The sequence below is a fragment of the Bufo gargarizans genome, chromosome 5 (genome assembly GCF_014858855.1).
Source record: "Bufo gargarizans isolate SCDJY-AF-19 chromosome 5, ASM1485885v1, whole genome shotgun sequence".
NCBI lineage: Eukaryota > Metazoa > Chordata > Amphibia > Anura > Bufonidae > Bufo > Bufo gargarizans.
In genome coordinates this window covers 399,761,072-399,774,749 of record NC_058084.1, presented here as the reverse complement: position 1 = coordinate 399,774,749, position 13,678 = coordinate 399,761,072, and the positions used below count along the sequence as shown (strand labels likewise).

Sequence of the window (13,678 nt, the reverse complement as noted above, 5' to 3'; positions counted from 1 at the left end):
AGTTTTGATGCCTTCAGTGTGAATCTACAATTTTCATAGTCATGAAAATAAAGAAAACTCTTTGAAAGAGAAGGTGTGTCCAAACTTTTGGTCTGTACTGTATATTAGACGCTGTTATCAAAACAGCGTCTAATATACCTGTTAGGGGTTAAAAAAATCGCATCTCCAGCCTGCCAGCGAACGATCCACTATAAGAATCATCGGCATCCTGAGATAGTTCTCCCCCACCCTAATCATCCTAGGATTTTTTTTTTTCAACTCCTCCAAGTACTTATTTTACAGTCTTTCGCTTTTTTCAAGTTATGTAAATGAAATGCTTACTTCATCACGTCCCATTCCTAACCCCACCTGCTCCCGAACTAACATCCCAAATCACGCGCATGTGCAGAACCAGTCACCTCACTCACTGATTAAAAAAATCTAGAATATTCGTGATTACGAAGATATAGCAATATTTTCTAGATCTTCGTGAAATCTCGAAGTGCCGATATTCGCGATAAAAATTTGCGATTAGAATATTTGCGATCAACACTACACCTCATCTCACACTGATCATATAATGTATACTGCGCAGCTGTGAGACTTGGAAGAGAAGGGGTGGAGATGAGCAAGCGTAGAGGGTGTGTCTTATTGGTTTGTGGGTATGGCTGCACTGCAACAGTCAGAGAAAGCTGGACTCATCTCTGAAGCATGGAGAAGACAGGACTCATCTAAGTGCATTTACATATATGGCGGGAACATTTTTTTTAAAGTTTTTCTCTAAACTGATAGTTCATTCAGAATTTATTTTAATATCATTATTAATGTATTAAAAAGTATTTATAGAATAGTGAGTGGATAAAAAGGCTTAGAAAGTGATGACAGGTTTCCTTTAAATATGTCTTTGTTTTATTAAAGGCACTAAATAACAGACAAAATTATAGGCCGACACGTGTTTTGGTCTAACCATAGACCTTGTTCACGCCCATGTGGTATGTAGAAGAGCAAACTTGGCGTCAAAACTAACAAGAATGGAGTGTCTTGTAGGATGCAAAGTGCAAGGAATTCAAGGTTTTGACTTGGCCTCCTAATTCCTCAGATCTCAATCTGATCAAGCATCTTTAGGACGTGCTGGTAAAAGAAATCCCATCCATGGAGGTCCCACTCACAATTTATAGGACCTACAGCTAAGGTCTTGGTGCCAGATACTTTAGGACACCTATAGAAGATCTTGTGGATTCCATGCCTTGATAGGTCAGGGATGTTTTGGCAGTACAAGTGGGACCTACGCAATACTAGACAGTTGGTTCATGAGCTATAATAATCCCATAATTCAGCAACCAGGCCTTCCCTTCCTCTGTCTTTTAAACAATGAGAACAATACAGTAAATGTACACAGTGTTTACTGGATTACATATTAGGATTAAACTAAACTAAAAGAATAGAAAAAAAGTCACTGTAGACTTGCACAATGGGCACATCACTGAGATTTATGGAGCAAAAGACCTGATCTATAACTTACGATCAGCTATACATATAGACAATAGACAATATTTATCAGTGTTATCTTGACAACTAAAATGTTTAATGGATGTCTGTGAGAATAAAATGTTCCCCTCAGAGGGAGGAATTGTTCTGGTGTCTGGAAAACTCTGTGGATATGCAGTAGGCAAACTATATATATATTATAAAATTATACATTTCTGAAATAATATGCATGTATTAAAGGTGCAATATTTTCAACCCTTGTCTAAAGTAATGCCAGTTATTCAATCTTTCCATGTTAAGAACTAATTAAACAGCAGTCTTAGCTGAATTTCCAAGCTAAAGATGCTTAGGCCTCATGCACACGACCGTGTCTGTTTTTTGGTCCTAAAATCAAGGATCTGCCAAATACGAATGTAGTCCATGTGTCATCCATCTTTTTGTTTGACTTCAATGAGTCCATGGTCCGCATTTTGTGGGATATTCTTTTTGCGGAATGGACATACGGATGCGGAAAACACATAGATGATCCAATAAGACAGAACATGTCCTATACTTTTGCAAAACTTTTGATATGTTATATAGCAACATATCAAAGGTTTTGATCAGTGGGGGTCTGAGTCCTGAGACCCCCGCCACTTACTAGAAGAGCTCACAGAGCACTGTCTCTCCTTGCTGCAAGAAGACAGAATCGAGACTGGCTCATAGACTTTCTATTGAGCCTGTCTGACTTTCTCTCCTCCAGCGAGGAGAGAGAGCACGTTATGTCTGTTCTTCTCTCACCTCATTCTAGTGATCGGTGGAGGTCTGAATACTGAAACCCTTACCAATCAAAACCTTTGAGATGTTGCTATGACATATCAAAAGTTTTACAAAAGCTCAGTAACCCTAGCTTGTGACTGGAGGAAGTGCTGCCATTTCACATTATGGTCTTTTCCTCTTCACTTTGGGGTTGGGGAGTTAATTTGTAATCAATGTAAAATCATATATAATGTTCGCCAGTGGTCCTGAAGATGCTTTTATAATTATTTTACTGTGGTTCCTTACTCACATTGACATCTATCTATAAAGAATCAGAAAAATAGTAAAGTGTAGTACAAGTAATCAATACAATAACTGAAATTTGGAAGGTCGCATCTTCTAAGACACCACTGTCCATAAATTGTTAGATCTGTATAGTCATACACCTTATACAATGACTGTATATGTGGCTTCTCCCTCCAAATGACACAATGTGAGTTTTATTGGTAGCTGGGGAGAAAGCGGCAGAAAAATGAGGAATTCTAGGTACTAAAAAAGGCCATTTTGCTTTTTGATGTTTTGCTGTTTCCATCTGGGCAGTTGATAGAACTCGGCTTTGGGCATCCCAAAAATCTTGGCAAACTCATCATCCGACAAGTACATCTGCAAAAATGAAAATATTTTATTAATATCATTATTTTATTTTTAGGAAAAAAGTGTGACATACAAATACACACATTATAGGTTGTATACTACTTATTTAGTAGCATGTGCCATACTTTCTAACAGCTGTGTGCCCACTACACTACCCATTTCAGCTGGTATAACAAGTTTTAGGTTTCCCCCCCCATTGGTAAATATAAAACTGTCTAAAAGTTTTAGTTTGATGTTCTATAATGGATTAAATAATAATAATAATAATAATAATACTACAGTGATATCCTATGCCAAAGGCAAATAAAACAATTCCTTAAAGGAGTATCCAGCGCAATTCAAGCAATGCTCCATGGCCAAGGGTGCACCACCAATGAGGCCAGGTGAGGCGATGGTCTCAGGCAGCACCAGGTAGGGGTAAGAGGGGGGCAGGGGAAGGGTCATAGACAATGAGCGCTTTCATTTTGCTAAAGGAGTTTGTGGAGGATTTGCAGCAATAATGACAGATTAGGAAATTAATCATAGAAGTTTTTACCCAAAAGCAACATGATGAAATAACTCCTCAATACTGCATATTTAACTTTCCAAAGGCTGTATATACGGATAAGGAGTTAAAAAGCATCTATTGGGCAGATCAACCCTATTAAACCAGGCATATTGCCTGGTAGGGTTGATTGTGCTGATTAAAACGATACCTTAATTCTTTGTAGGTTGCAGCATATACAAATCAGGCAGTTGGAGCACCTAGGGGTGGGCTGTAGTGGTTTCAGCATAGCTACAGCTATGCCCACTAGTGCTCATTACACCCCCCCCCCTCCCCTTTGATTGACAGGGCTAATAGCCCTTTCTAATGGTGCCTGCACTGTGACTCGCTAATATTCATTGGTTGTCCAGCATTAATATGTTATATGGAGTGATTGGTGTCAGTGTGTATTACTACATCATGAATTCCCCTAGGAATGCTGTGGCTTATATGTATGCAGGCTTACATACTGTATATAGGTGTCAGAACATAGAGACACAAATAAAAAATGTTTTAACAGAATAAAAACAATAAAAATCTGGTATTGCTGTAATCGTTCTGACCCTTCAGAATAAAGTTAATGTCATTTTTACTAAGCTGTAAAATCGAAATCCATAAAACAAATGTGGAATTGCTTCTTTTTTTTCCAATCCACTCTACAACAATTTTTGGGCACCTTATCGGTCTCTGCTTACCTCTTTTCTGCTAGGGTCTACACCGTCAGGTAGATCTTCTGCAAGTTTGTTAAGAAGCAGACTCTTATCGAAGACCTGATTTCCATTGCTCTGTGTCAGTATTTCTACTTTAGGGAGGTTCTGGCTTGGTGATTGTCTTCCATTGTTACCGGCATAATTACCGTTGCTTTTTGGCAAACCACCATTGGTGTGTGACCGATACACAGGATCTTTTATGTTATTCTCCTCGTTTTTTACCTGGGCACCAAACTTGTTTGCGCTGTTTAGATTTGTGTTTTGTAAATCCTAGGAAGGAAAAAGCAAATTAATAAAATATATTGCAGATTCCAGGGCTGAGTTTTCCATTAGGCACACCACAAAATGCTGAGAACCTAAACTGAAGCTATCACCATGGAATTCAGTGCAATCTGCAGTCAGCAGGTTATAGAGCAGGAGGGGTTGAGCAGAAGGATATACAGGTTTGTGGGAAAAGATTCAGCAAAACTTGTAATATATACATTTACTGTAAGCGTCTGCTCTTTCTGATCTCAGTTGTACATGGGGTCAGTCTTATCAGTGACTGTGTGTATACACAGGTAATTGTCACCACACAGGGGTGGTTTTAAAAGGGTTGTCCCACCAAAAGCAGTTCAAGTTATTATAGCTACTGAGTTATTCCATAAAATGTATCTGTAGTGCCTCCTGCTGTTTGTTTTTTTATTTTATTTCTCTGTCCATATCACTGAGGTGTTCACACATGTTAAGTTCCATCCTTCAACTGCTACCAGCTCTATCTTTTGTTATACGGCCAGAGCTCCAGCAGAAAGTACACACCGCTTGAGCTGTCAGTTTAAAATACATTTAGCAGAGCTATTGGAGCCATAAATCAGGAGATCTCTGGATCCGTGTGAGGTACAGGGCTGGTTCTAGCTTTGTTAGAAGGAGATTGTCATGTACTGTAAGAAAGCCCTTCAGAATCTATAATGCCTTAAATGATAAATGTCCCTATGAACATTAGAGTATTGTGGGCCAAATCGTTTGTTTTTGCAGGACCAGCCAACCAGAAGTGTGTGCCAGTGGTCGTGTACAGCAAGCAATGCCATTTAGCCATACCTGAATCCAACAGACTTACCGCACTGATCTGAGTAATGGCAGAGACCTCGCCCAGGTTTTTCTTCATGTCTTCATAGGATAAGTCAGACTGTTGGGAAAGATTATTTCCATTTTAATAAGAATGTAACCAAGGGGAACCAATACAGTTACAGGTGTTCATGAGATTTACTACCAGTTCTGCCAGATTTAAAGGGTTTCTATCACCAGAAATACTGTTATGTAGCTGACTGATATAGCGATGCGCCAATGTCAGCACTACATAACAGTATGTTTCTAACGTTAGTCCCTGCTGCTGTTTTTGTTAAAAAAGCACTTTTATTATATGCTAATGAGCCTCTAGGTGCTATGTGGGCGTAAAATCAGCACCTAGAGGCTCCGTCCACTCACCCTGTATTCCGCCCAGGTCCAGTGTTGTGTCCGCCCCGCTCCTCTTGATTGATGCCACTGTTCCCTGCATCCCGCGCCTGCGCCGTTTACTTCTGTCTTCGGCGCAGTGAGTGAATGATGCGATCCTGGTGCCGGCTTCCTCACTGCGCCTGCGCCGACTACGTCACAGTGAGGAAGCCGGCATCAGGAGAGCGGCCTTCACTCACTGCGCCTGCGCCGAAGTGAACGGCGCAGACGCGGGATTTCGCCAACGATGCAGGGAACAGTGGCATCAATCAAGAGGAGCGGGGCGGGCACAACACTGGACCTGGGCGGAATACAGGGTGAGTGGACGGAGCCTCTAGGTGCTGATTTTACGCCCACATAGCACCTAGAGGCTCATTAGCATATAATAAAAGTGCTTTAACAAAAACGTCAGCAGGGACTAACGTTAGAAACATACTGTTATGTAGTGCTGACATGGGCGCATCGCTAATGTCAGTCAGCTACATAACAGTATTTCTGGTGGTAGAAACCCTTTAAGTCTTCATTTTCTAAAAAGTCTCACTTTAAACTGTGGGAGACTAAAATGTAAATCTGTGAAGTGCTTATGAGTTTCTTCTTGTAAAGTATGATTTGAAGTGTCATTTCATCACTCTAAATGACAAGCGAAACCAGTTTGACAAAATGTGGTTTCCATTAATCCATTACTCTCACATACGCTGTAGTGTGTTTGAATGTCATTTGGGGGACTTGCTGGGGGAACTATGAGTGTTGGAATTTCATTGCAGATTTGCAGCATAAATTGACATGATATGGATTTCAAATCTACATTGTAGGTGAATTTACGCTGCATACTTTTTGCAGCATGTGGATGAGGTTTCCTAAAAACTCCTCCACTTTGCTGCTCCCATGACAGGCTGTAGATTTGCCGCATGCAAAGCTGCAGCGTATCTGCTCCATGTGGACATAACACAAGTCATAGCATCTTCCTAATCCTATTCCACCTGAGTTTTTATCCTGATCGCTCACTTTTTTCCTCTCTTTTTTCCAGTCCTCCATTTTAGATGCCTCAAGAAACCCAATTTAAGAGACAGTCTCTACTCGCCAGATGAAATGATTCAGATGGTCTACTTTACAGCTATACAAAACATGTCCATGCATATTGCATCGGCATGCACAACCTAAAATAGTGATAGAATATGCTGTGCTCCAAATGTAGCTTAAGATTGGGTGGTCTACTGCTGGGCCCTATTATTGTGACAGACCATGTACCCACCAGAGAAAGCTCTAGATTTCTTGTGGGGCACTCTTACCCTAATGATAGAAGCACTACAGAAACTGTGGGGGCCATGAGGGTCATTTTTTAAGTCCGTTTTTCTTATTTTGTGTTGGAATAATTTATTTCAAGTTTATTAAATATCGCACATTGTTTGATAAATTTGGTGCATCTTTAAACATGACACTTTTGTCTGGGCTGGTGGAAGGTTGCAACTTTTTAAAAAGTTGCAGTTGATAAATCTAGAGTGAAGCTAATTAATACCGATTAGTGATGGCATAGAGATCTCTCCTTCCCATTCCACGGAGGACATTGCTGCATCGCGGCATCGGGATGTCTAATACACCCTTAAGCTAAACAACAGCACTCAATATCAGGCAGCAGCTGCAAAAACTAATAAGAGTTTAGAGTGTATAAAAAGAGAGATAGACAGCCATGATGTAATATAACCCCTTTGATAAATTCCTCGCAAGGTCACATCTTGAATATGGGATTTAGTTGTGGGCTTCTTATAAAGGATATATGAAAGTTAGAAAGGGTTCAGAGAAAATAGGATGGAAGGCCTCTCATAATAAGAGGCTTAAAAAATTGGGCTTGTTCAGCTTGGAAGAAAGACGAATTAGATGTGATCCATTCACCATGTATAAATACAGTACATGTGTGATCATCAGTACAAAGAACTGTAAGGAATCCTTATTCATTACAAGGACTTTACAAAGGACAGGGGGCATTTTTGCATATATAAAACATTAAAATACATTTTATGAAACATAATGGGAGACATTTATCAATAATGGCGTAATTTGTGCAAAAATACTAACGTTACAAATCAAAAGTGGTGATTTGTTTAACCTCATATCAAAAAGCGCACGCCACTTGTAAAATGTGACTTTTTAAAATATCAACTTGATAACCCAACTATTTCTTTTGATTTGCGAGATAGCAATAGCACTAAAATGCGACTTTTTTAAACTAAAATGCGCCATGTCAGCCACCTCTGCCAGACCACACTTGCCACTTTTAAAACATATTTGCGACTTTTGAAGCATATTTGCGACATTTACAGTGGTAAATTGCGACTTTTGTCTCAGACTCGGGGCATTTTTGTTATTGTTTTGTTTTTGTTGAATGACAATTTACTGACAAAACCCTGCTGTTTAGCTCATTTATATCATCCTGTTTTAATACATAATTTTCACTTGGTCCCACAATGATTTCTTTTCATTTCATAAATGCGTTTTTTTGACAAAAAGTCGCATCTTTATGCCATAAATTTAACTTTTTACACCAAACACCACCACATAAGCTGGCTTAATTGTCTGCAACAATTTGAGCCATTTCTGACGATAAGAGGATAATAAATAAGGTGCAATATGCGCCAATTTGATAGCCCCGCCCACTTTAACATTTAAAATTTATTTCTGGCGTGATGCATTCTTTATTGTGAAAATTCTGGAGAAAACTGTTGGTATATTTGGTGCAAATTAAAACACCATTCTTTTTGGATAACTCTGGAGCAACATGCTTAATAAATATCCCCCACTTTGTCCTTAGTATCTTATTAATGGAATCAAACCAATTAGTTTTAATAGGAGATAGACCTAGGACTAGAGATTGGTATTACTTACATTCCATTTGTGAGCATCCCAGGCACTGAACCAGCCAGTGAAGGTAGGAGGTTCATGACCTTGTTTTACTGTAACTATTGGAGTTGCCATGTCTCGGCTAGCAGGATGAGATTTCAGGTATTCTTTTGCAGAGTTAATGGATTGATTCTTCTCATACTCATTTGCTGATTTACCAATCCATAGGAAAAGCTGAAGTGAACATGAAAATAAAAGTTTTTTTTTTAAGGTTTAACTTAAAAACATTGTATCTGCCTAAACATATATATTTATCTAATATATAAAAATAAGTGTATGTGTGTGTGTATATCCGCTAAAGGAATCCGTACTGTCATGAAATTTGGCACACAGATACATCAGGTGTCCGGGAAGGTTTTAGACCGGGTCTCAGCTCTCTAGCACGTACCGTTCCTGAGATGTTCCCACAAAATGCAAATATGGTACATCACAAGTATTTCTCTTCATATCCCAACTGCCATACACACGGTCACATGTCCCTTATTAGCCAATAGAAGCTCACAGGTCCTTAGTCTCCACATACACACAGTTTTACACCAGGTTTCTATAACAACCCAGACATTTTTCTTCACTGCTGCAGGTCAGCTTTAAAGGGGCAGGGTGCTGTGGATGACACTGTTAAGGGAGCGGAGTGCTGTGGAGGTCACAGTTCAGGGGCAGGTAGGGTAGCCATTCAGGCTCTCCTTAAAAGATGGACTTAAAAACCCTGCCCCCAGGTCCCGCTAATCCACGCCCACTCCCACTCCAAAGCCGACGGGGATTGAAAAAAATCAAGGTAAAAATCAACTTCTGTCAGCTGCAGGGGTGGGAGGGTGACTTTCTCCCTGCAGCTCATGCTCAGACAGCACAGTGCTGCCGTCTTAGAGTGAGCTGTTAAAAGATCATCTGTGTCCATCCAGGCCCTGTGCCGGACGGAGGACAGGGAGTCTGAAAGCCGGACTGTCCAGCCTAAAACCGGATCTCTGGCACACCCTAGGGACAGGCTGCTGTGGAGGTCACAGTTAAGGGGACGGTCCACTATGGAGGTTAGTGTTAAGGGGCAGATTGCTGTAGAGGCCACTGTTAAGGGGATGGGGGTTGTGGAAATCATTGTTAAGGAGATGGGGTACTGTGGAGATCACTAATAAAGGGGTGGCCGTTTTGGAGGTCACTGTTAAAGGGACGGGCTGCTGTGGAGGTCACTGATAAGGGGATGGGATGCTGTGGAGGTCACTGTTAAAGGGGCGGGGACTGTGGAGATCTCTGTTAAGGGGACAGAGAACAGTGGAGGTTACAGTTAAGGGGACTGTCCGCTATGGAGGTCAGTGTTAAGGGGCGGGGTGCTGTAGAGGTCACTGTTAAGGGGCAGGGTGTTGTGGAGCTCACATTTTAAGGGAACATAGCTCTGTAGAGGTCACTGTTAAGGGGGCGGGTTATTGTGGAAATCACGGTTAATGAGACGGGATACTGTGGAGGTCACTAATAAAGGGGCGGCCACTGTGGAGGTCACTGTTAAAGGGGTGGGGTACTGTTATAGTGGATACTGTCGATATCTTTTAACGACACACACACAAACATTAAATTAAATAGATGAAATATACCCGTGCAAAGCCGGGTCTTTCTGCTAGTGTCCTAATAAGCTCCTTATGACACCCTTCGCATTGGAGCTGATAAGAAAAGCATGTTTGGAATTCAAGCATGTCTCAGTTAGGCTCAAACTACCTACATGCACTTTATCTGTTATTATTTATTTTTAAGGGCTCACCTCACTAGAATATGCCAACAAAGTTAGATAGGCGCGGGTCCCACCTCTGGAACTTGCACCTATCTCTAGAACGGAGCCCCAAAAAGTAAATGAGAGCGCACAGCACATGTGCGGTCACCCTTCATTCATTTCTTTGAGACTTCCAAAAATAGCTGAGTGCGCTCGTTCAGCTATTTCGGAACCCCCATAGAAGTGAATGGAGAGCATTCTAGTTTCTTTCTCTTTCTGGACTATAGTAGAGTAGAGGTGATCTTCTCTCTGTGGATCTCTCTGAGATAGTGATTCTCTGGAATGTAGGTCTAGTCATCTGAGGAGTGAGCACATAAAGCTCCTCTCACTTCCTGGCGCAGACCTAGGTCCATCTCCTAGCCTCCTACAAGGCTAGAGGCAGGATTGTTAACCCTGACCTATCCAAAACAGAACTATTCAGGTGATACAATGCATCAGAATATTAAATAGTTTTTTGTTGCATAATGTTATTTGCATGTACCCTATACTGAGGTACCGCATATATGCAATATCTATAAATATGCTAAAGCGTGCCCATTGGGCCTCATACCGTGACATTCTCTCTATTTTTGTAGGTTTGCAATGTCTATTATAAGTCTATTATGCCTGTTGACATCTGACTGGTTGGTTTTGATTGACTGTATGCGATAATTATCCTCATGTTTTGTGTCACATACCTCTTCCCAAGTATCAAGTAACATGACATCATCTTCATCAAGGTCACTCTGCTCAAAATTTATTATTTCTGTCATAATGAAACGACCGGTTTGATTGGAACACTCAAAGAGTCGAGGTTTGTACTGCATAACGGTCTCCTGGAATCTACATAAAATATTACAGAAACATAGTTACTAACGGCCATAGCAATTAAATACAAGACACTGAGAATGGAGAGGTGGTTGCATGTGCGTAGCTCTCTCTACAAACTACTATGAGAGTTCGAAAACCAGTCACAGCAGGACTGTGTTAGGAGAACTGTAGGTGTAGGCCCCAGAGATGACTGGAAATGCTCTGGATTGTTCGTGAAAATACTATTTGGAATGGAAAACATTTCAGAAATATCATGCAGTTCTGCATTTAAATGCTAATTGTGTAACATGGACATGTATTGGTTAGCACATCAGCGTAGGGGCGTAGCTAAAGGCTCATGGGCCCTGGTGCTAGACTTCAGTTTGGGACCCCCCACCCTCAATACTGTTTCCTAACACCACCAGACCCCTGCACGCCCACCATGCCCAATGGCAGAACTAAAATCTCACTGAGAATTTTTTTTTTTATCCAATAAGTGCATAATAATAATAATAATAAGGATGCCATCTAAAAGCATATAGGTTAAAGGGGTTGTCTAATCATAGACAATGGGGGCATATCGCTAGGATATGCCCCCATTGTCTTATACGTGCAGGTCCCACCGCTGGGACCCGCACCTATACACTACGTGCAGAATTATTAGGCAAATTAGTATTTTGACCACATCATCCTCTTTATGCATGTTGTCTTACTCCAAGCTGTATAGGCTCGAAAGCCTACTACCAATTAAGCATATTAGGTGATGTGCATCTCTGTAATGAGAAGGGGTGTGGTCTAATGACATCAACACCCTATATCAGGTGTGCATAATTATTAGGCAACTTCCTTTCCTTTGGCAAAATGGGTCAAAAGAAGGACTTGACAGGCTCAGAAAAGTCAAAAATAGTGAGATATCTTGCAGAGGGATGCAGCACTCTTAAAATTGCAAAGCTTCTGAAGTGTGATCATCGAACAATCAAGCGTTTCATTCTAAATAGTCAACAGGGTCGCAAGAAGTGTGTGGAAAAACCAAGGCGCAAAATAACTGCCCATGAACTGAGAAAAGTCAAGCGTGCAGCTGCCAAGATGCCACTTGCCACCAGTTTGGCCATATTTCAGAGCTGCAACATCACTGGAGTGCCCAAAAGCACAAGGTGTGCAATACTCAGAGACACGGCCAAGGTAAGAAAGGCTGAAAGACGACCACCACTGAACAAGACACACAAGCTGAAACGTCAAGACTGGGCCAAGAAATATCTCAAGACTGATTTTTCTAAGGTTTTATGGACTGATGAAATGAGAGTGAGTCTTGATGGGCCAGATGGCTGGATTGGTAAAGGGCAGAGAGCTCCAGTCCGACTCAGACGCCAGCAAGGTGGAGGTGGAGTACTGGTTTGGGCTGGTATCATCAAAGATGAGCTTGTGGGGCCTTTTCGGGTTGAGGATGGAGTCAAGCTCAACTCCCAGTCCTACTGCCAGTTTCTGGAAGACACCTTCTTCAAGCAGTGGTACAGGAAGAAGTCTGCATCCTTCAAGAAAAACATGATTTTCATGCAGGACAATGCTCCATCACACGCGTCCAAGTACTCCACAGCGTGGCTGGCAAGAAAGGGTATAAAAGAAGAAAATCTAATGACATGGCCTCCTTGTTCACCTGATCTGAACCCCATTGAGAACCTGTGGTCCATCATCAAATGTGAGATTTACAAGGAGGGAAAACAGTACACCTCTCTGGACAGTGTCTGGGAGGCTGTGGTTGCTGCTGCACGCAATGTTGATGGTGAACAGATCAAAACACTGACAGAATCCATGGATGGCAGGCTTTTGAGTGTCCTTGCAAAGAAAGGTGGCTATATTGGTCACTGATTTGTTTTTGTTTTGTTTTTGAATGTCAGAAATGTATATTTGTGAATGTTGAGATGTTATATTGGTTTCACTGGTAAAATAAATAATTGAAATGGGTATATATTTGTTTTTTGTTAAGTTGCCTAATAATTATGCACAGTAATAGTCACAGGCACACACAGATATCCCCCTAAAATAGCTAAAACTAAAAACAAACTACTTCCAAAAATATTCAGCTTTGCTATTAATGAGTTTTTTGGGTTCATTGAGAACATGGTTGTTGTTCAATAATAAAATTAATCCTCAAAAATACAACTTGCCTAATAATTCTGCACTCCCTGTATAGAGAACGGAAACCCAAAACTGAAGGAGGGCGCATTGCGCATGCGCAGATGCCCTCCATAAATTTTCTATGGGGCTGTCGAAAATAGCCGAGCGCTGGCTCATCTATTTCCGTCGAGCCCATAAAAGTGAATGGAAGCAGTGGCCGGTAATACGCAATACTCTCCCATTCACTTCTATGGGAAGGCGGCTTGGTGGTGGCCGGACCGGAGTCCTCCAGCCACCACCTTGCAGGGCTCCGTTTTCTAAATAGGTGCGATATGCCCCCATTGTCTATGATGAGACAACCCCTTTAAAGGCATAATTGACTTAAAGTTAGGCTGCTACGTTCACATGGCTATGGCGCTGACATGCCTGTGCTTTGCATTGCAAACCGCAGATCTGCAAAGCACCAACTGTGTGAACACAACATCATGGTGCGGACGGGGACCCATTGACAAGATGTGGCCAAAGACAGGACATGTCCTATCTTTTAAGGGGCAGAGTCATGCC

At 41.3% G+C, this 13,678-nt stretch overlaps 1 protein-coding gene across 1 annotated transcript in view; it reads right to left on the bottom strand.

Moving 5' to 3' along the window:
- Nucleotides 1-865: 865 nt before the first annotated feature.
- The window catches only part of VILL (villin like), an 88,945-nt gene continuing 76,132 nt past the window's right edge, over nt 866-13,678 (bottom strand). The window contains exons 16-20 of the mRNA XM_044293585.1: nt 10,888-11,032; nt 8,443-8,631; nt 5,189-5,257; nt 4,078-4,362; nt 866-2,868 (exon numbers count right to left, since the gene is read on the bottom strand). Of these exons, the coding sequence (XP_044149520.1) occupies nt 2,755-2,868; nt 4,078-4,362; nt 5,189-5,257; nt 8,443-8,631; nt 10,888-11,032 (802 nt within the window). The 3' untranslated portion in view covers nt 866-2,754. The remainder of the gene's footprint in view (nt 2,869-4,077; nt 4,363-5,188; nt 5,258-8,442; nt 8,632-10,887; nt 11,033-13,678) is intronic.